Genomic DNA, 21,194 nt, shown 5'->3' with positions numbered 1-21,194 from the left:
ATGGGAATCATGCAGGTCAGGTTTCAGCTGATCCCTTTGCCCCTTTTCCTTTTGGTTTTTTTTTTTAACCTTCAGAGTAGTCATTTGTTTTTTGCATTTCTTTTTCTTTACTGTTTCCTTTAGATGTTGAGCGAATACATCTATCAAAGTACACATGTGACAACTGGTCACATTTACATAAATTGGCACCTTTCAGATCTTGGAACTCATGAGGTGAATTATCAAGCTTATGGTTCTTTTCATACTGACTCTTTGGAGACGTATATTACTAAGAAGGATTCTTTTCTTGATCATATACTTTTTTTTTGTACTATTTTCAGATACTTTAAAGAATGATACCCCTGATTAAGAGATCATCTCGAAAACGTGTTGGGGTTTTTATTAAATTACACTGACTTGTGACAACAGAAGAGTCCAGAGAGTCTTAATTTTAGTTACGTTTATTACATAAAATTTTCAAATGTATTATTCTCTCAAATTTAAAATTTAAAATTGCATTCAAATTTTGCCTCTTTTTTGGCCTGGGATAGTGTGCAGGGGACGTGAGTTCCCTTCGTTTGGGAACTTTTTTTTTACTTCCCTAACAAATCAACTACAGCAAAGTTACGTTTCTCTACTGAAGCCAAGTTTATTCCAGACCAACTTTCTCATATGCATTACTATATAGGATAGCATGACGGCATGTAGTGGTGATGCCAGCATTAGGGAGCAACCTGCCCATTTGTGCGCATTAAAAAGACACATCCTACACAGGTTCAGTGGCGGCTGATGAATTTTTGAACTGGAGAAGTTTACATTTTTGCGCCAATTACGCATGATTGACAGAGCACAGTGCAGACGCCTAAGCCAAACAAGGGGTGCTCGAGAGGGTTTCTCGGGCCGAAATATATTTTTAAACGGATTAAAAATGATGCATTTCACAGCATTTCTTTGAAAAATTGGGTAAAAAGCCATGATACAAGTCACAAACCGTGCAAAGGAGCATTTACCAATGCATTTAATGCCGCCTTTGCAACACAACATATGCCAGTATAAAAACATTGTCATGCTGGCTGGTCCCATACATGTCCATGCACACTGCACCAATATATGCCAGTATTACCACATAAGGAATCACAGCCAGTAAAAAATACCATGCCACAGAAAGTATATCCACTACAAGTGTTATTACAGTCTAGCCATCTGACAACACATGTTTCTTGACCTAGGCCTGGCTCAGGGTTAGTGGAGGCCCATTTCCAAATTACGGCTGCCCCTCCCACCCCCATTGCTTAGAGAAGAAAACTGTCTGAGGCAACTCTTGGGTGCATACATAATAATGGAGACAAAGAAATACAGCCATGTATTAATAGCCGCCTATTCTCACGAGACAGCCAGGAGGGAGCTGAAACACTTAATGCCCCATAAAATCTTGCCATCCTTTGTCAGAGTGTGGTTGATGTGGAGGAACCGGTGTTGCAAGGCAATGAGGTGATAACACTTCTGTATACCCCAGGAAAGCGACAACCGGAAGGCTCCAGCAAACACAGCTTGTAAGGCGAGCCCTTCAAAGTGCTCATTTCAAGCCCCAGAACAAAAGGAATATAGAAAGATATATATATTGCTGTTACAAGACTGCTGACTGGCAATATGGGGGCTTTTGCTAGTGTCCCCCAAGACCCCTTTCAACTGAAAGGCACCAATGCTGTCCCTGGCTCTAGCCTTATGTTTACTTTACCCTTGATGCAGGGTTCCATGCATCAAGAGTAAAACAACCCAGCAGCCCCACCCACGAGCCGCTAAATTTAGGGGTGGGGGCTGGCACATACAACAAATTTAGCTACGCATTTATCCGCCAGTCACAACTCCTTGCATGCACACATACATAAAAAATGAACATGCCATGCCAGCAACATACATGCGCACAAACTACTTACCTTTACTCCATAAAGCAACCCAGCAGCCCCCACCCCTAAATGTAGTGCACCCATTGGCTGCTAAATCTTGGGGTGACGGCTGGAACATACAACACGTTTAGCTATGCATTCATACACCAGCCATACAACTCCTTGCATGCACGCATACATAAAAACAAACACACCATTGACACCAACACGCAAGCGCACATACCTACACAGTTAATTTAAATTCACATTATATATGGCATACATTACTTACCGTAATCTTATTTCTGATTATTATCTGCTTAGACTCATATGCTTTGCATAGGCCAACATCTAGTGGTAGGTGCAGAGTATTGCATGACTTGTTTCCGAAATACTATCTCTAGTGTGACGTGTACTGTACCCATCGTCCTTCACGCATAGAGGTCCCTTAGATTGTTTTGTTTCTGACATGAGGGCACATGAAGTGTAAGCGTGAGGACAGAAATGTAAGGAAAGATGTAAGATGTCTATGTACCTTCAACTCCAAGAGGGGAAGAAGGGTGGGCGCATGCGAATCTAAGCAGATACAAGCATCAGAAATAGGATTACGGTAAGTATTGTATGCCTTCTGAGGCTTGTGGATCTGCTTAGAATCACATGGTTTGCATAGACTGGCGAGCAGTACCTTAAGGAGGTGGTGGGTTGTTGGAAGGTACAATAGCAAAAAGATGTCTTAACACTGGCTATTCCCCCTGTGAATCACCCCTTAAATGTGTATCTAAGCAGTCATGCTGTGTTGTGAAGGTGTGAACTGAACTCCAAGTAGCTGCCTTGAAAATAGCATATAAGTGCCTATTGGCAATGAAAGCTGGAGTAGCCCCAGTACCTCGAGTTGAGTGTGCTCCGGACGTGAATGGTAATAGTCTCTTGGACATAGAATAACCGCTTTGGATGCATTTGACAATCCATTTTGAAAAAGCCAATTTAGAGACAGGACAGTCCCTTCTCTTCCTGCGGCAAGGGAAACAAAGAATTGATCAGTTTTCCTCAAGGGTTTGGTTTAGTCTAGGTAATGCATCACTGCCCTCCTGGCGTCTAGTGTATAGAGGCTTCTTTCTGGTTCATTTTGAGGATTTTGAAAGAAAGTAGGAAGTTCAATTAATTGATTGACATTTAAAATAAATTTACGAGAGAAACTTGGATGTGTACGTAACACTAGTTTGTCTTTGTGAATCATAACAAAGGGATCTTGAATGGAGAGAGCTTGCAGTTTGCGGACCCTCATAATTGAAGTGATAGAAACAAGAAAAGCACTCCAAGTCAGATGTTTACAGGCTTTATGCATTGGCTCAAAAGGGTACCCCATGAGTTTTGCAAGGACACCATTAAGATCGCAACCTAGAGTAGGATTGGAAATTTGAGGGTGCACTATATAGGGGAGTCACTTGGACTCCTCTTGGACCCAGAAGACCCCGGGAAGGAGTCCCCTGGCCGGGATGCCCTAGAAAGGAAGGAATTTACCGGATGTTTCCTTTTTTCGTCAATTTATTGCTGTAAATGAGGAGGAGGTAGCCGTTGGAACACTTTCCCCCACCTGACGAGCCTACGTTGGAGTGCCCGGATGGATAGTGAGTTCCAGTAGAGACAAGAGTCCCTCTGATGTTCTGGGTCCAAGAAACTCAAGACAAAGAATGGGGATCCACCCTAGCGAAGGGATGTTTGCACGAAGAACAGGAAACGAATCCTTGACGCTCCAGCATAGACGGAGGTCAAGAGGACTGTGGAACTGGAACACGAAGATGAAGGAGAAGTGAGAAAAAGAAAAATGCCCATGATGCAAGTGCATCTGACGCAGACCACACAGAGAAAAAGACTGAAGGGTGATGCGCAGGGCGAAGCTCAGGAAGGCGGGGATATGGCCACGTGTGGCGGCCCAGCATAAAAATAAAAGGAGGACAAAAAGTAGTTTTTGATGCTTCAAAGTATTCTGGTCCCGTCCAGATGGACGGAATGTCCCCATAAGAATGGAGGAAAGGGTACGGGATGTAGGAGTAAGATAGGCGACAGGACAAGTATTTTGGTCTTGGAGAAGTCAAGCATAAAAACAAACTTTCATCCAGTGTTGGATGTCTAAGAGAAAGATCTTTGTGGAGGGTGAAAGTGAGAAAAGACAAGATTTGTAACTCATCAGAAAAATTGTTAGATCTCAAAGGATGAGGCGAGTTGACTGAGGATGGAGGTATAAAGAGAAGTGAGCAAAGGACAGGGCCTTGGACCCTCACTAGAAGAGGACATTTTTGTGAGCTTTTGTTGGAAAGGAAGATAGTAAAGGGATTTCAAAGTGACTGTAGAGGGGGGGTGTTTCTTGAAACTCAGAAACATTAGAAAACGCCCGTTTTTGGTTAAATTTGAGAACTCTGACTTCTCATGTAATGTGACAAATGCCTGTTCCAGAAGTCCATTTTAGCAAGGTTCAGTGCTCCAACAACATCCATCTTGTGTTGGAAGTAAAGAGTGGGATGAGTCTGTGCAGCTGGAGCTGTTGGTTCCTTGAGAGATTATTAATCTGTGAGATAGAGTTAGGAATCCAATTAAACACTAGTATTTCTAGCCTTATCCAATCCACCAATCCACGTGCCTTCCCAGTGTTTTAGAGCACGGAAATTGAATGAGAACGACAGGCCAGATTGAAATGCCAAAATAAAGGATTCCTGTTTTAAAATAGTTCAGACCAAGTCTGCGAACAATCCATTACTAGATTTTGTGCAGCAACTGTGTCTTGTTGCCTTAATGGCTTACTTAGGATGTTTGTTAGTTAGGAATCATCATCACTAGACAGCTGAAAGAATACAGAATTCTTCAAACACAGACAAGACGTTGCATGATCTCCAGGGTACTAGGTATGAGAGAGTTGGGACGACGATCAATTTATCAGAAGTGTAATTTTACTTAGTGAGGTTCGATCCTGGAGAATGGGAGCCAGATATTGAAATGCTGTTCCCCAGGTCAACACTATGTATTTGAACGCCTAGAATTCCAAAACAGAGCCTACAAAATTTCTTGCGACCATTTTTGCACTGGAAGCAGGAGAGAGGCTGTACTGTTGATGTTTGTTAGAAGAAAGGACTGTTGTGTACCCACTGACCGGCTTCATTGTGTACACAATACTACATCACCCTGTAATGTCCACTGGGTGTCCGTGATCTAGTAACATCTTCTAGTCAACCGTAACATAAACTATGTTTATCGTTACACCCCAGCACCCATCAGAATGAAGGCACCTCTCAGGGACTCCAAGATCTGCCATAACACTGCAACCTGAACCCTGCGGCATTTCCTGAAAGACCTCCTCACAGTGTTGCTTTCTCAGAGTGTTGATACGAATTACAGCTACACCATCTGGTTTTCCATACAATAAGTGACCTTGTATTTGCTGTACCTTCCCTGACACGTGGTAGGGGCATTGTGCATCTCCAAGGATAATATTCTTTGATTTTGGCAGATTGTCCTTCACTGTTGCACTGATGAGGTCAATCGATTTGCCTTATAAACGATTGCATATCTGTGCGATAAAGTGACCCTTTGCAATAAAATGTAAATTAAAAAAGCTAAACATCCTAGCATTCAATGTTACTCTTAATGCGACTATAAAGAAGGGCTCCTCCTACATGTAGCGACATTACATTATGAGGCAAGGAGTTTTTTTTTTTATATTATGGCTAGTTATGCGTCTGGAGTAATGTTAACACTTGGAAAGAGACATTATGCGTAAGTATTTCACACCACCTGGGACAACGAGAGACGTTCTATATGCTAACGGGTTGAATCTGTTTTGCTGTATTTTACCTGTGCCTGATGTAGTTTTACGCAGAGTACGCTTTCCGCTGAATAGCTATACATTGAAATGAACCTAACAAGACCATGAAATGTAAAGATTTGCGGAAACAAAGTATAATCTTGACAACCTTGGCATGGGAAGAGAAAACAAGCACGCCTAGAGTCAGCAGCATGTTAAGTTATTTCTCCAGACTAAGGAGCAGTGTTTGCATAGGGCCCGCACAATGGGAGTAATGAAGGCCATACAGTATATCTTAGACGGACAGGAAAATCGAAGAACCATAGTATGTTATGTTATGTTAGATACATTTATAAAGCGCACGTATGCCCAAGGGCATCATGGCGCTACGGAAAGGAGATGGACGGCGGCCGAAGAGGTCAACCTAGTATAGGATGCGTCTTCAGAGACCGGCGGAAGATCATATGATCGTCAGAGACAAGGGGAGCTCATTCCCAGCTTTTGCAGCCATCACCGAATAGGCACTCCCGCCTATGCGAGAGAGTCTGAAGCGAGGGACAGATAACAGAAGGCCAGACTGGGAGCGCAGAGGGCGGGACAGAACATAGCAGAGAAACCTTTCCTGGATGTAAAGCTGGAGACAGTAAACGGACCTAGCCATCATATGGTAGATTCGGTATTGCGTTTGGTATAGCCTTCATGAGCTTTTTTTTCCTAACACTTTCGGACACCCCGAGATAAACATACAGAAACAAAAGAAAATGTGAATCCTTAAAAGACACTAACGCGGTGGCCCAGCAGTACAGGGCCCCATGCTCTGGAATGGAACACGTGCGGATTATGGTCCATGATTTTTTTTGGTCTATGAACAATCTTTATTGGCAGTTGTGCTGCTGCAGCACATCTGGAAAACAAATCGTTTTTTGTTGTTGCTGAAAACGCAGTTACTGGTCTTGTAATGCGAATGCAGCATTTTACCTCGAAACGTACTACGACGGATATTAGTTTGAACAGCCAACACGGGAGGACGGACTGAAACGGCACAGGCTCAAGGGTGGACTGCAGCTCAAATTGAACGGGCTCTTGGGTTCACGCGGTCTTTACGCAATGTTTTGCTGTTAATAAACCCCCATGTCCAGCAGTCTGCCCATAGAGCATTTACTTATATATTGGTCATTTATATTGTGTGTAGCTGCTGCATAGCACCCGGGGGGTGCGCTGGGGACAGGGGGCATGTCGTTAATAAGGAAGTTGGGGATGGGTACAAAGGTGTCTGGATCAGGACAGTAGCGTACGAAAAAAAGCGATATAACCCGACTGTAAGCAGTAAGATTGGGGGTGGGGAAGGAAGGGGCTGTATGCATGTTGGCCAACCAATCACAGGAATACTTTCCCATTGTGGCTAGTGAGTGGCTGTTCATTAGTATAGTTGAATTTAAAATCCTCTCGATCAAGCAATCGATGCATCCACAAAGCTCCTACCAAACTTCAACAGCGCATCTCTAAAAGTGCCAACCACACTTCCTATGCTCCTCCACAACCTCAACTCCATCAACACCAACATTAACCAGGAAGAGAGCAGGCGGAGCAAGCTTCACCGTCATTGCTCCCTCCGACTCTGAGATGCCCTGCCACCATCTATTCAAGATGAGCCCTCCTACATAATCTTTTACAAAGCCCTCGGGTATCTAGGCGCTAGTTACAGTAAGCGCGAAAAACAATAGTACAGATCGGCATATCATACTTCTGTAGCAATGTGCTGCCGAGTCAAATTCGGTAGGTTGCAAGTCACATCCGGTAACCGATTAGATAAGGATACATAGACAGCAAAGCACTGCTGAGTCAAATTCACATCCATGATCTGATTAGATCAAAGTTAACTAGCAGGAAAAGTGCTGCCGAGTCAGAATCAGTAGGTTACAAGTCAGACTCAAGAACAGCCGAACGCCTCAGAGGACACTTTAGGTGCATGATGAATGAAACACATTCTACAGCTGGTGCTGCTTGAGTTTGAGCGGTAAGTGATCCGATGCAGCGCAAGGCAAAGGAATAACATACAAGGGTGCAAGGTCACCATTATGGTAGTCTGAATTAAAAGCATCTGCCATAATACGGAAGAGACGAGATGGAGAGCATTAGGAGAGAGTCTAAGGAGACATGGCATGTGCATTTCAGCTTATGCACTGGACTAAGGAAATTAGCAGGTGTATAGCACAGAGCCAGTAGTGCGTGGAGAAGGTCGCACTTACTTTGTGGGAGTGTGGTTAAATGAGATGGGTTTTGCAATGCTGTGTCCCCGCATGGTGGTAGTGGGTACGCGATTGGCATTCAGACTCAGACAGGCACCGACAGGAAGCAGCCTTACTTTGCTGGGCTTGCCGGCAGGGCCTGCCAACTCTATGGGGTGGCTGGTGATTGGCTGTCTGCTGACCAATCAGGAGGACTTTTGCAAGGCACTGGAGGACATCTCCGCATGAGAAGAGGCGGCGGCCATCTTATTCTTTGTTGTGGCTGCATTTTCAATAGTGCAACCAGAATTTCAGCAGCTTCGTTTTCAGTATTGGACAAATCAACTGCGAAATCTGGGGTTTTCCTCATGTTGTAGTTGTCCAGTTGGACTTTCTTCATTTTTGGGCAAAGAAATTCGCTCCGGTCGGTGCTGTCGCTGCCATCATTCCCAATAAATAAACATTAATTTAATGCAGCAGGCAGGGACCAAATGTGCAGTTCTTAAATGAGAATAGACAACTCTACCCAGATCAACCTATTGAATTATGGTGAGATGAGCACAGCCAACACAAAAAAGGTAGCAGGCGCCCCTCTCTTGAAACACCACGGCATGATAACCTGTTCAGTGGTTATTATCCACTTTGAGAGTTTGCAGCCATCAGCTTTTTGCTCACTGTACCTTTCACAAATGGGAAATATCCATTTGCATATCAGTCTTTGTCCCACCCACATGGGCAGTCCAGCACCGAAATGCTATGTCAATTTCTTTCTGAACAAGAGTACCAACAGCAACCCCATACACGTGTTTCAGCCTTGTTGGGCCTCATCAGTGAGGTGAAGCTGTACCTCTCTGAGCACATCGAGCAGGGAGTCCACGTCTGGTTGCCCCCAGGTAACTTAGGGTGACCAACCCCAAGTTCCTTCCAAAAATACAAAAAAGGTAGCAGGCTGAGAGGAGCGCGTGCTACCTTTTTTGATATAGGTTGGTCACCCTGAGTTACCTGGGGGCAACCAGACGTGGACTCTCTGCTCACTGTGCTCAGAGAGGCAAAGCTTCACCTCACTGATTAGGCTCAACAAGGCTGAAACACGCGTAAGTGGTTGCTTTTGGTACTCTTGTTCAGAGAGGAATTGCCTAGCATTTCGGTGCTGGACTGCCCATGTGGGCGGGACAAAGACTGATATGCAAATGGATTTTTCCTACCTGTGAAAGGGTCAGTGAGCAAAAAGCGTGTGCTGCAAACTCATCTCAGAACAGGTTATCATGCCATGTTCTTTCTGGAGAGGAGCGCCTGCTACCTTTTTTGATACACAGCCAGAAACGAATTACCTTAATTTGAAGAATTTGTATTCATAGGGTTTTGGGGTCACTTTGATGCTGAATGCAGTTCTAAACAGTTCCATTTAAGTAGTTTTCTAAACAGTCCAAGGTTGACCTCTGTTGCTAAGGGTAAATACAGATGTTTCCGTTGAAAAAATACTTTCGGTGACCAGGGGCGTTGCTAGGGGGGGGCTATGGGGGCTAGAGCTCCTGATCTTTTGGTTGTAGCCCCGGATAGAATCTCAGGAGCTACAGCCAAAAGACTAGCTAGCCCCCATTCCCAACAGTTCTGACATCAGCTTAGCCCCGGGTCTTTTCCAGACCCAGCAACTCCCCTGTCGGTGACAAATGTCACCCTATAGAAGCTTCTAAGCACAGAGTTGTACTCAATGCAGAGACAGTAAGGAAGACCCATTAACAAGATTACAAAGAAGATCAGTGAGGGCAAGACTAAAGACTCAAAGACCCAGAGACCAAACTAAAACTGCAGACATGAAGATGGCCAATGGGTGCACACTAGCTTGTGTTGTAGACCCTGGACTGGGCCTGGACTGGGCCTGCACAGTGAAGCACAGTGAAGAACAGAATGTACAGTAGTGAACAAAGGTCCAGAGGGACCAATGCTGTTGGGAAGAACTATGGTTACAGAGAGGCAACTCAAGGTGAGCAAAGCTCCATGGACATTAAGGAGGGTGATGTAAAGCGACTGGTCAAAGTGAGCAAGAGCCAAAGTCAGGCAGGACAGTATTTGGAGATTTATTTATCCGTCTTTGCCGAATGCCAGCGATGTATTGCAGTCACTTGTGGCTGCCCACTTGGTAACAAGGTACCTGCTTTCCACAAGGAGAGACCTGTGTAAGGCAGGAGTTGCCCCCTTCTACCCATCAATTACAATACCGTCAACATTTCCTTTATCTTTTTAAACCCAGTAAATAAATAACAGTACATTAAACATGGTCATTTGTTGGTCTTGCAGGACCACCATTTTAAAATTGTATAATTTGAGTTTCTTCAGAGATGGGCAAGACAATCTTCATTAGTAAATTTCAAGGTTCTTCATGGGAGTGTTTAGCCTATTCTTGAGTTACTATGCACAGACTCTACCCATAAGATGGAAGATACTTTCAGACAATGAAGACGTCCACTCGACCTTAAGAAACCCCAACGACAGACCAGTTTCCTGAGAAAGCCAGGCCCATGTACTAGTGGGAATCCTCTGCAAGGAGCAGAGCTGTATACAAGTCTCCTGAACGTGTCCTCTCCCATGTGGCTGTGGCAAGAAGCAGCCAAGTGACATATCCCAAAAGAATTAACCTACTCACAAAGCTGGCAGCCCAGGAGATGCCTCAGAATTTGGAGTCGCTGACAGCCATTGGTGAATGATAAAGTATTCTTGGGGAGAAGAAATTGTATGTGGAAAGCTCGGTCGATGACTCCATGCCTGACTAGTAGCTTGCAAATTGTCATTTTTACCCCTGAGAAAATGAACACATTCAAAACATTCAACCACTAAAGTCATACTCTGAAAACATCTCAATCTTTAGCAGTCCGACGGTGATCACTGCGCTGCGCAGTAACTGCCGTCGGGATTTTCAGCGTCGCAGTTGCGGGCGGTGCAGTGATCACATAGATCCAGGTAATGCTGCACTGCCCTCCAATGTCAATGAAAGATTGCCCCCAACCACGCCTATGACATGAGGTGGGTAATGGCAAGCCCCACTACTGTTCAATGAGACCTCGAGGGTGCTGTAGTAAGCAATGTGTATAGCTAAGCTGTCAGCCCCAAAATGTCGCGTTTTTTTCTTTTTCATAGCAAAATGGGATGAACTGCTCAGGCAGTTAATCCATGCAACTGGCCAAGTGCCAAGTTCCGATTGAATCACCCATTTGCGTGTCTATAGCTGGGGAGAGGGTCTGTACATGATGGCTGGCCAAGATTGAACTACAGTACATTGCAATCTTCCCACAGAGGTTCATCGGGACCGATATATTTGTAAACCATGGCGAAAGGGGATTTCCCAAGCGTGCTTGCACAGACCTCTGCCATTGGCCAAGCCTGCCGACCATTTTATAACGGAATGCATGCCAGCTGCTTTTTAATGACCTCCTTACATTGTTGGGCAGATGTGTAACTTGTCTCCCTAGTTGTAAAATGTTCCTGCTCGGCCCTTCTGCACGATACGAAGACTTCAAATTGGAGTCTTTTTACAGTCAAATGCAGAGATCTCAAAGCTGGGTGCTTCGGAGGAACCCACGACCTAAAATGAGACTGCCAACGTGCGTCTCCCTAGTAAAGCGTCAGCCCTCTACCTCGGAGCCCAAATATCGTGCAGGAAACCTACCTCCAAAACGTCTATACATAGAGTCTGCGATAGGTCAACTCGATTTGTGATCAGCCTCAGAATGTGCGCTTACTCTTCTCCCAGTCCCAACCACAGAGTCTGCGCCCTTTGTTCTCCTAGCCCACCAAACTGCTGGCACGGTCTCCTCTCCCATCCTACACTGTGCAATGCTCAGAGTGTACTCCCCGTGAATCTTCCCTCCATACACAGATAGTCCAGCTCAGCAATCTTGCGACAAATAAGTATTTTCAAATGTGATGCAAACTTTTTCGAAAATCTTAAAATAAAAAAGTACACACAAATGTGCCACTCCTTTTCATCGGAATAAACAAAAAATAAGTTGGTGCCCCCAAGAAACAATCGTGATTTCAATAAAGAATATGGTTCAGAAAGTGCTGTTTTTTAAATAGTTCATCAGTTCTGTCTAAGTTTATACGAAGCGTAATGCAACAATACTTACATCACCATGTGCATGCAACATTTTCCCTTTCCTCCCACAAAGTTTTGAAGTCAAGAACACCCTATTTTGGGCCCAGACTATACTTTCCACTTGGCTCCTGCTGGTTTATTAACCCTATTAGTTTGGCCTGTATTGTTTCAAGCATGCCAACATAGTGCAGGCAAACTAAGCTATGATTTCTCAAACCCAGACTGCTTCCCTCTACACATTTTGCCAGATGAACCAGCCCCCTGCTCGCAGTTTTTCCATTTGCTGTTTTTCTTGTTGTCCCGATGGCCATGTTTTTATGCTGTAGCCGAGACCTCTAACGTGTGTGTCAGATGGGGTGTAAAGAGGCTTTGAATCATAAGTTCCATTGCTGTGCCTCGCCTTAAAGCAGCTCAATATTAGTTCTGCCCCGCAGGCCTGATGGCTACCCATGGCATCGTCAGTGGACAGAGTCCACAACCACTAGGCATTATTTCTAGTACACAAAATAAATATGGGTTTAGTCCATGTCTAAATGGCAAATGCACCATTTTCCCCCTTAGAAGAGAAGATAAATATGCAAACTCAATGGAAATACGTATGCACGTCAGGGGCCCGATTGAAGAAACTTTGCACTGGTGCAAAATGGAATGGTATTAGCAATAGGGCAGTTTGCCCCATTTCTTAAAACACTGGGACATATTAGAAAACCATTGCACCATGACAAGTGCAGTTTGGCATGTTGCCCTAGTGCAAGAAATATACATTTTTGCACTTGTGCACAGTTTACCCTACTGTTATTTTGTTAGCACTTGGGCAAACTTTGCCCTGGTGCAAACACGTGGTGAACAGGTTTCTTTTTTGTCCCAGGGACACTTTTTCCCCCAGTGTATATACCATGCAAAACCGTACTTGTCATGGCGCAATGGTTTTCCAGTATTTTTAGAAATAGGGCAAAGTTTGCACTTGCACTGATGCAAGGTTTCTGTAATCTGGCCCCTGGAGCTCATGCGTAGCACAATATAAGTGCAGGTCATTCAGGCTCCCCCCCCCCTTTCACCACCATCCTTCTAACCAAAAAGCACTTATCTGGCGTTGCAGTCACTCGCATAACATCCTTGCTGCCTACAAATATTTGTGTGTGTCCGTAGACAAAGCAATCAATAGTGCATGGGTGGGGTACCAAAAGGGCATCTTGCAAGGCCGCGAAATTAAACTGTTGGCACAATATTTGTGTTGAACCCTGTTAATGGGACAAACCATCACAAACAAAACTGTTCAGTCCTTAAAGCTTTTCACTCAAGGGGCATTTTCGATACACTAGATTATATATTAAACGCCTGATTATACACACCAATTACTTCTAAACCCATCTATGGCCGAAGAGAAGGGAATGCACATGCAGTGTTTGGGATTCGAAAATGCCAAACAGGTAAAATGGTTCTTAAAGCGGACCAAAAGGAAAACGGTAACCTTTCTAAAATAATAAATTAAACAGCATCTTTTAGAGAGCATGCCACAAATACTGGTAGAACAAGCCACAAAATTACAAAATAGTTTCCACTGTACCTTCCACAAAGTCATTTTCATTGAACGACTGCTTCGGGCCGCCGGCCAGATCAGCACCATTGTGCCCTTCATCATCATCATCGTTTGGGTTATTGACCACCTCTAAGCCAGCCTCAATGGCTTCCACCAGCTCATCTCGCTTGTCCTTTCTGATTGGTTTCTCTTCAGGGTGCCGCGTGAGCCCCATCTCCAGTTGATAAACCTTGGTTGAGGTGAAGCTTTCAAAAGCCACCACGCTGTACTCACTGGGCAGTTTGACGCCTGTGCTCACCTCCGCCTTGTCAATTTGGGAATGGAGGAACTCCAAGAGGTCATTGGGCGCTTGCTCTTTCACACCTGTGCGCACCAGCCCATTGGCAGCAGGGCCCTTCTTGTCTTGCACAAGCTTGAGTTTCTCGCTCATCTCTTGGAGCTCCTGCTTGAGCTGGGCTATCTGCCTCTTCAAGCTTGTGGCCCGGCTTTGGTAATGCTCTGCTTGCTCTTGAAGAAGAGCTTGGTAATATTCCTTGCCATAGCCATCACCTGCCAGGCCTGGGAGGGACGCGTTACCATCTGTTGGCGGGGCACACTCCAAGAAATACATAAAGAGCATTAAACTAAAGAGCAGAGCAAGACCCACCAGAAGCCAACGGGTCCTTGCTTGGAGTATCAAACCCCTTCTGGGCATTCTCAGCAAAACACAAGGCCTTGCTCCTGAAGTTGGTCTACCTGTCGCCCAATCACAGCGGGCGTCCCTACAGCACCCAACAGCATGACACCAGTGTACGTCACCTTAACGCATACCTCAGTCAGCCGGAAGCAGATACATTTTTATTAACTTGTCAGTCAAAACAGCTTAACTGCTACACTTATTAACACCAGAAGTCACACAGCCTCGAGATTCCAGAACATAGTGGAGGCACAGAGGCAAAAGAAGAGGAACAGCTAAACTCTCAAAGCCTCTTATCACAAGCAATTGCCCAAAACGGCATTTTCTCATTTTTAAGCATTTTCTCGGGGGTTTATGCATTATTTTCAATGCATAAATATTTCAACGTCCACCGTCTGCGTAGGTCTTGAAAAGGTTTGGCGTTTCTATTTGTTCAACGTCAACACCCAAATCATGAGCAAAAGCTCGCTGGACCGGCCTCCCTCATTGGACACTCCGTCGCTCTCCACTGGCATGCGCAGCCGGGCTCCTGAGCCCTAGAGTCAGCAGTGAAGACAGCAGGGCCTACAATACAAACGAAACATTCACGTTAGAATGGAAAAAAAAGAGACATCTGGCAAACACATGAGGCCGGAGGAAATGTCATGAACTTAGTCAGGCTTGCAATGGGAGAGTCTGCGCGAGACTGTTAGACATAACTGCCCATCACGAAACAGGGTACACTGAAATGCAACTGGCACTGCAGCAAGTTAGATCTTTTGAAGAAAACGAAAACATTTCCAGGGGAAAAATGCAGCTTGATGAAGGTCTTACTTAATGTGAAACGCCTATTAAATATTCAAGGACGCATGAGAAAGTACACGAATACACACACTTCCAGGAAACTTCAGTTTCTCATTCAACAAAGTTAATCTGTGAATTCTAAACACTTACAGAGCTATTACTGAAATGCAGGGACATGGTGGCCTGACCAACGTCACACCGAGCCAGTGTAAGATCTGGACACAAGCTTACAATTTGCTTCACAATGAAGAGCTTTAAAATAGGCAAGTCTTCCCGTTGCTTTAAGTATGGTTTCTTCCCATTGGTCAATGTCAACCTTAAAAGATGGCCTATTGGGAACTCCATTAAACACACGCTAGTCGGATGAAATAAGCACATTAGATTGCACTCCATGGTTTTCCTTTTCCTACATTGGGTAGTAACACTTTTGCACACATATCAACCTTTTGTATATTCATTTGCCCGACATGTTACTTTTTGTACACACATAATATGAGTGTCTGATATTCTATTGCACATAGGATGGTGAGCATCCAATTGGGTCCTTTGGTGTGGCCAAGAGGTCAACGGTCTCACCCAAGTTGTTTAATCTCCATATAAAGCAACCAAAGGAAGTAGTTGTGGCAATGGGGGTCCACATGCATCAGTATGTGGACAGCACTTCAATGCAGCAGAGCGTTTCCTCTCCAATATGTACAAGGCCCTTACTATGGGGCTGGAATGACTTCCTTCAATTTAATCATATGTCCCTTACAAATTCTCTTGATCCAGTTTACATGGACGATTACTCATCAGACCCCCAACCCTAATCAGACAATTCAAAGTGGGTTCTGGTGTTGGCCAAAATGCGCAGACAATACGTTTTTCTTTTGTCCAACATAAGATACCCTCTTTGATATCCTTAGACATCTTACTGAGTTTTGACTATAGAAACCAGAAAACGCTTTTACTATGACACAGTTCTATGTATATCAATAGATATCCATATCAATCAAAAGATTGAAAGTAAAAGGTAGACAGGCCAATTGTAAACTAGAAAGGGCATGTCAGGTTGGAGGACTGTCGTCTAGCTATTGGGGGGAGGGGATCATTCCGATACCCCCTTGCCAGTCCCCTCGACGCCTTTCCCCATACAACACTAGATACAATTAAAACGCTGAACTGCACGCTTCCCTTTTTAGATTGGATTGTTTTGATAAAGGGGTTCCACCCCCGTACCTCTTTTACATGCCAATTGATACCCACCCAATTCCACATCTCAGTCAGATATATGTCAGCCCAAACTTTTTAATATTTTGAGCCAGTCTCTCTTGTCTAGATCTACGTTATGAGGCCACAGCATCCCATACATAGCTACGGAAGCAGAGACTCAGAGTTGGCAAAAGGGGACCTCATTGACCCACAAGCAGAGGGGTATTAATGGGCCAAAAAGGACAACAGTGACCTGGACACGTCCTTCACACAGTACCCAATCACCCAGATGGCAGTATACATGAACCACGTCTAGCTGAAGACAGGAGGCCATTGCTATAATCACTTTGGAAAATGTACCCGAAGCAGTGCGCAGGCCAAAGAATACATCTTCACTGAAAATAGTTTCTCCCTCCCCCAGTGAATCCATTTGATTATGTGAATAATCTGGTTTGTGCAGGATGGCATCCGAGTGCCACTGCACTCAGCCACTATCCAACCAAAAAGGAAAGAAAGGATGCGATTATTTTGACTATTGTCAGACAAGCAGAAGACTTCTGGGATAATTTGAATACCAGTATTTTGGCTCTTCAACATTCCATTTAAAAATAAAAATCACTCGACATATTTGAAGATCGGTAATCACTACACTGCTCAAAAGCGGAAGTTTCCAACTCTCCAATAACAATTTTGGAAGGAAGGCAAATGGAGGGCTGATGACAAAAGTGAGAATCAGGATTTAGTGTGGTTAGGATCGAGAGGCATTCTTCTTTCTTGTGGCCACGAAACGCAAGTACAGAACATAATCCTTCTGGTTTGATGGTTTTTGTAAAGCAGGTGAGCAAGAGGATGATTTAGTTCCGGAGAGAGGACTTTATCTGGTTGGGCGCAATCATCTTGAATTTCTCTTGGGGTAGAAAGAGATTGAAATTGGAGAGGTCGAGGATAGTGCACAGGACAGCCTGGTTGGGCATTGTAAACAGAGCAATAGCCCTCCCTTTGCTCCACTGCTCTCAGGTCTAGAAGTTTCTGTACCTCAGCTCGGAGGGAGGGCAACCCAGTATGCTGAAGAGGATGGTGAGAAGGTGGGGTAGGGAGGCAGGGACAAGCGAAAGCCTGGCTGGGGCGACAGACTAAGCTCATCGGTCCTCTGTGATGCTCTGCCATGCCTCCAGATGAGACGGGATTCATCCACCGGATTCTCTTGCGACCAATAAAAACATCATTTAGTTCATCAGCGGGGAGAGCACCCGCTGCTAAATAGGAAGCTGCTGACCGTGAGATAAACCGGCCACCTTGCCTTTGTTGCTTGCGGCGGGGGCAGCCAGCAGGAGCATCTGCCCACCACTCACAGCGGTCCTGGAACCCTCTGAAATCAGAGAAGAACCTGATTTGAGACCCCGACCTCTTAGAATAAGCCCCCTTAGCTTGGGCTTTGGTGAGGACTGACAATGACTTAGCAGTTTGTGTGCTTGCCTTGGTTTTGGCGAGTTCCTCATCAGTGGAGGAGTGGAATGGTTGCTTACCTTCAAAGGGAAGATCAAATACTTAGTCTTGAACCACCTTCGAGAACTTTGTAGCATGCCGCCACACTTGGCGGGAGAGGTCTACTCCAACCATGAGGGCCCAAGCGGGCCACCAGCAGGTTCTGTGCCAGAACTTTGACATCGGATAAGCCGCCCTTAAAGTCTTCTAGCTTTTCAGGAGGAATACATTTCTGAACCTCAGCAAGCTCCTTCCACAGCCTAAGATTAGCAGCCGCCAGGATGACCTCAGTATTAGCCTGACACTGCTCGAGGGCCGAATTGGAAAATCTTTTTCCATAATGGCGTCAAGAAGCTTGTCCTCCTTGGAAAAGACTTGGGACGCTGCTGTGGAGGATATAGACGGCGGCTTGGACTGGAGCACAGCTGCTGCCACCACCGTCGATGCGGGAAGCAGACAAGGATATACCTTCAGACGCATGTAGCGAGCATCAATTTTCTTGTTTAGGTGCTGCCCGGAATTAATTTATTCCCAGACCTTGCAGGCTTCGGCCAGAACATCTCTTTGAAGGAGCACACCAGCCTATTCCTTAATCGACAGAGGCTTGGGTATTGGAATGCTGGGAACAGAACCCTGATCTGCAGCACGTGGCACCTCAGACCCTGTGGGCAGAACTGTCTGGGCAAAGGGAGCCTTTAGCAAAGGTGAAAGTGGAGGCAGTGGAGGTGGCGGCCCCAATGGAAGTGGGGGAGGAGGTGACACTACCGAGACCTGCGGAGGAGTAACCGGAGCAGGTTGCGGTTCAGGTGTCTTAGGATACATTTCCTTGAAAAGCTCCTTAAGTGGTATTGTACGATCAGACCGAAAAAAAAGGTCTGACCGTACAATACAACCGAAAAATGCTACCACCAAAGGTTCGAACACCAAAGGTTTGAACACACCCCCACAACACCCTGCTCACTATACTGTGTGGTATAGTGAGCAGGTTGTAGTGGGGCACAACCCTACAGTCCCCGTAGTATGCAAGTGTGTTCGCATGAGAAAGGTGCAAACTTTTGGTAGCTTGCACCTTTCTCATGCAAACTTTCCGGCCGCTGCAAAATCAGCCGTGGTCGGATCACTTGGAATCCCTTAAAGTATGCTTTCATTGGATCAGAGTGCATAAGCGTCTGAAACTTGCGAAAAAAGGCATCCGCAGAAGAAGGCCTAGGCATTGGAGTGGGCAGAGGCCACTCCAAAGGGGCACCCCCAGGATTGCAAAGAGGAGGGTTGCCAGGAAGGCCCTCTGCCAACTGGATCCACGTAAACCAAGGGAGCGGATGTAGGAGGGAGCGAGACTGTGTGGCAGCGGAAAACAAGCACGCCAATCCATCAGAGGGCGGAACGGATTCTTATTATCCACATTACATGTAAAATGCTGCCCCACCCCAAAAACAGGCCCCTTGAAACCAGCCATTGAGAACGTTGGTGTGAGAGAGGTAGTCAAAACGGCCACTGTAGACCGCCCGCTGGGATTGGACTGCCATTTTGTTACTGCCTGAGGTGAACTGCGTCACAGGAGTCAGTGAGGCTGTTGTCACCCCTGGGGTATCAGGAGACTCATGTTCCATTTTAGCCCTGTGACAAGGAACCTCTGCAGTGCCGGTGCTAGCAGATATAGAGCACTTCTGCGACCCATTAAAATCTGCTGAAGGATGAGCCCTCGGTGAGGGAACCCCGGCAGCGCCGGTACTTGAAGACTTAGGGTGTTTAACCGTCTTCTTTGCCCCCTCAGCAGAATTGGTTCCACCACAGGCTTGTGTGTGGGAAGGCTTAGGGTCACCCCCAGTAGCCAGAGCCTTTGCAGGAGGCCCCTAGATCTTGCCAGTCTTCGATATAGCCCCAAGTCAGGGATCCTCAGGGGTAACCCCAGTGAGTTTTGTTGCCTTGACGGGAACCACAAGACGAGTCTCGGTGCACTTAGTTCCAGATTTGGAAACCTTGGGAGCTACCCTGGTGAAAACAGCCCCTGAAGTACTGGGGTTAACCCTAGCCCGTAAATGAGGAACCTCTGATGAATATCTGGTCCTGGCAGCCCCCTTAGAGGGAACTTCGGAGGAAACTCCAGAGTCCAGGTTAGATCCCTTTCGGGACACCTCAGGGAGAACCCTGGTACCAGAGCCACTTGGGCCCCTACCGGAACCAAAAGACCCCGGGAAGGAGTCCCCTGGCCAGGGTGCCCTGAAAAGGAAGGAACTTATCGGCCTCTTCCTTTTCTCGTCAATGATCTGCTGTAAATGTGGAGGAGGAACCTGCTGGAACACCTCTTCCCGCCTGACAAGTCGACGCTGGAGTGCACGGACTGAGAGGGAGTCGCAGTAGAAGCAAGAGTCACACTGGTGTTCCGGGCCCAAACACGCCAGACAGAGTGGGGACCTGCCCTCGCGAAACGACATTTGCATGAAGCACAGGACACGAATCCCACATGCTCTGGCATAGACAGAAGAAAGAAGACAGTGGAACCAGAACAGGAATATGAAGGACAGGGGCACAAAAAGAAAAATCCACTAAGATGCAAGTGTGTCCGACCCCAACTGCGCGGAGAAAAGAACCGAAGGGCGTTGCGTAAAAAATAAAAGGACAAGAAAAGTAAATTTTTTTAGGCTTTAAAAGTGCTCCTGTCCCTCCCAATGGACGGAATGTCCCACAAGTATGGACGAAAGGGGACGGGACGTAGGCGTATTAGCAAACTCAACTCATCACGCGCTACAGGCCCAGATGGAACACGCAATAGCCTAATTAAAAAATCTCCACTACTCTGGGCACAGGCGCTTCACCTACTCTTTATACAGATTGGTATGAGTGGCACCCTCCCTACCTTGTGGAGAGCGATCCATATTCTGCCAGTCTATAAGAAAGGAAGCTGGACAAATCCTGCACATTACAGGATGTTGGCAATGTTGGACATTCCAGCAAAACTGTTTGCTAAATTTATATTAATTGAACTTACTCAATGGATTCATGCCAATAACATTCTTCTTCCTAATCAGATTGGCTTCAGATTAAACTCCAATACAACTCAAACTGCTGATACTAGTGACAACAGTTGAATATATTAATATGAGTAAAACATCTGCGTTATATGGTACTTACATAAATTTTAGCGGTGCTTTTGACACAGTGATGCACAACAGGCTGTGGTCTAAGCTGATAGCTTGGGATATCCCTGGAGGCCTATTGAATATGATCATGCTGTTCTATCAGGACACCAGTATAAGAATACGCCTGGATGTTGAAGGGAAACTGTCTTGAGTCCTTCCCCACTGGAAGAGGTGTTAAACAGGGCTGCATCATTGCAGCAACACTGTTCAATCTCTACTTAGCTGATTTGCCAACAGCATTCTTAAGCTTGAGGTCTCACCTAATCAAGATCGGCCAGCAAAAAATAAACTGGTTATGCTATGCCGACGATCTATTGTTGTTAGATCAAACCCAAAATGATCTTCAAAACCTATTAGATTGGCTGCACACATATGCCAAAGACAACAGCCTTAAAGT

The 21,194-nt window shown here is 45.6% G+C and overlaps 1 protein-coding gene across 3 annotated transcripts in view; it reads right to left on the bottom strand.

Annotated features, from left to right (window-relative positions):
- The window catches only part of CSGALNACT2 (chondroitin sulfate N-acetylgalactosaminyltransferase 2), a 321,127-nt gene that overhangs the window by 179,152 nt on the left and 120,781 nt on the right, over nt 1-21,194 (bottom strand). For all 3 annotated transcript variants that reach the window (XM_069611038.1, XM_069611036.1, XM_069611037.1), the window contains exon 2: nt 13,550-14,762. In XM_069611038.1, coding sequence (XP_069467139.1) covers nt 13,550-14,216 — 667 coding nt within the window. In that variant the 5' untranslated portion in view covers nt 14,217-14,762. The remainder of the gene's footprint in view (nt 1-13,549; nt 14,763-21,194) is intronic.

The sequence above is a fragment of the Ambystoma mexicanum genome, chromosome 8 (genome assembly GCF_040938575.1).
Source record: "Ambystoma mexicanum isolate Mex_15411 chromosome 8, UKY_AmexF1_1, whole genome shotgun sequence".
NCBI classification, from domain to species: domain Eukaryota; kingdom Metazoa; phylum Chordata; class Amphibia; order Caudata; family Ambystomatidae; genus Ambystoma; species Ambystoma mexicanum.
Note: the sequence above shows the minus strand (reverse complement) of the source record. Positions and strands in the feature narration are given on the sequence as shown.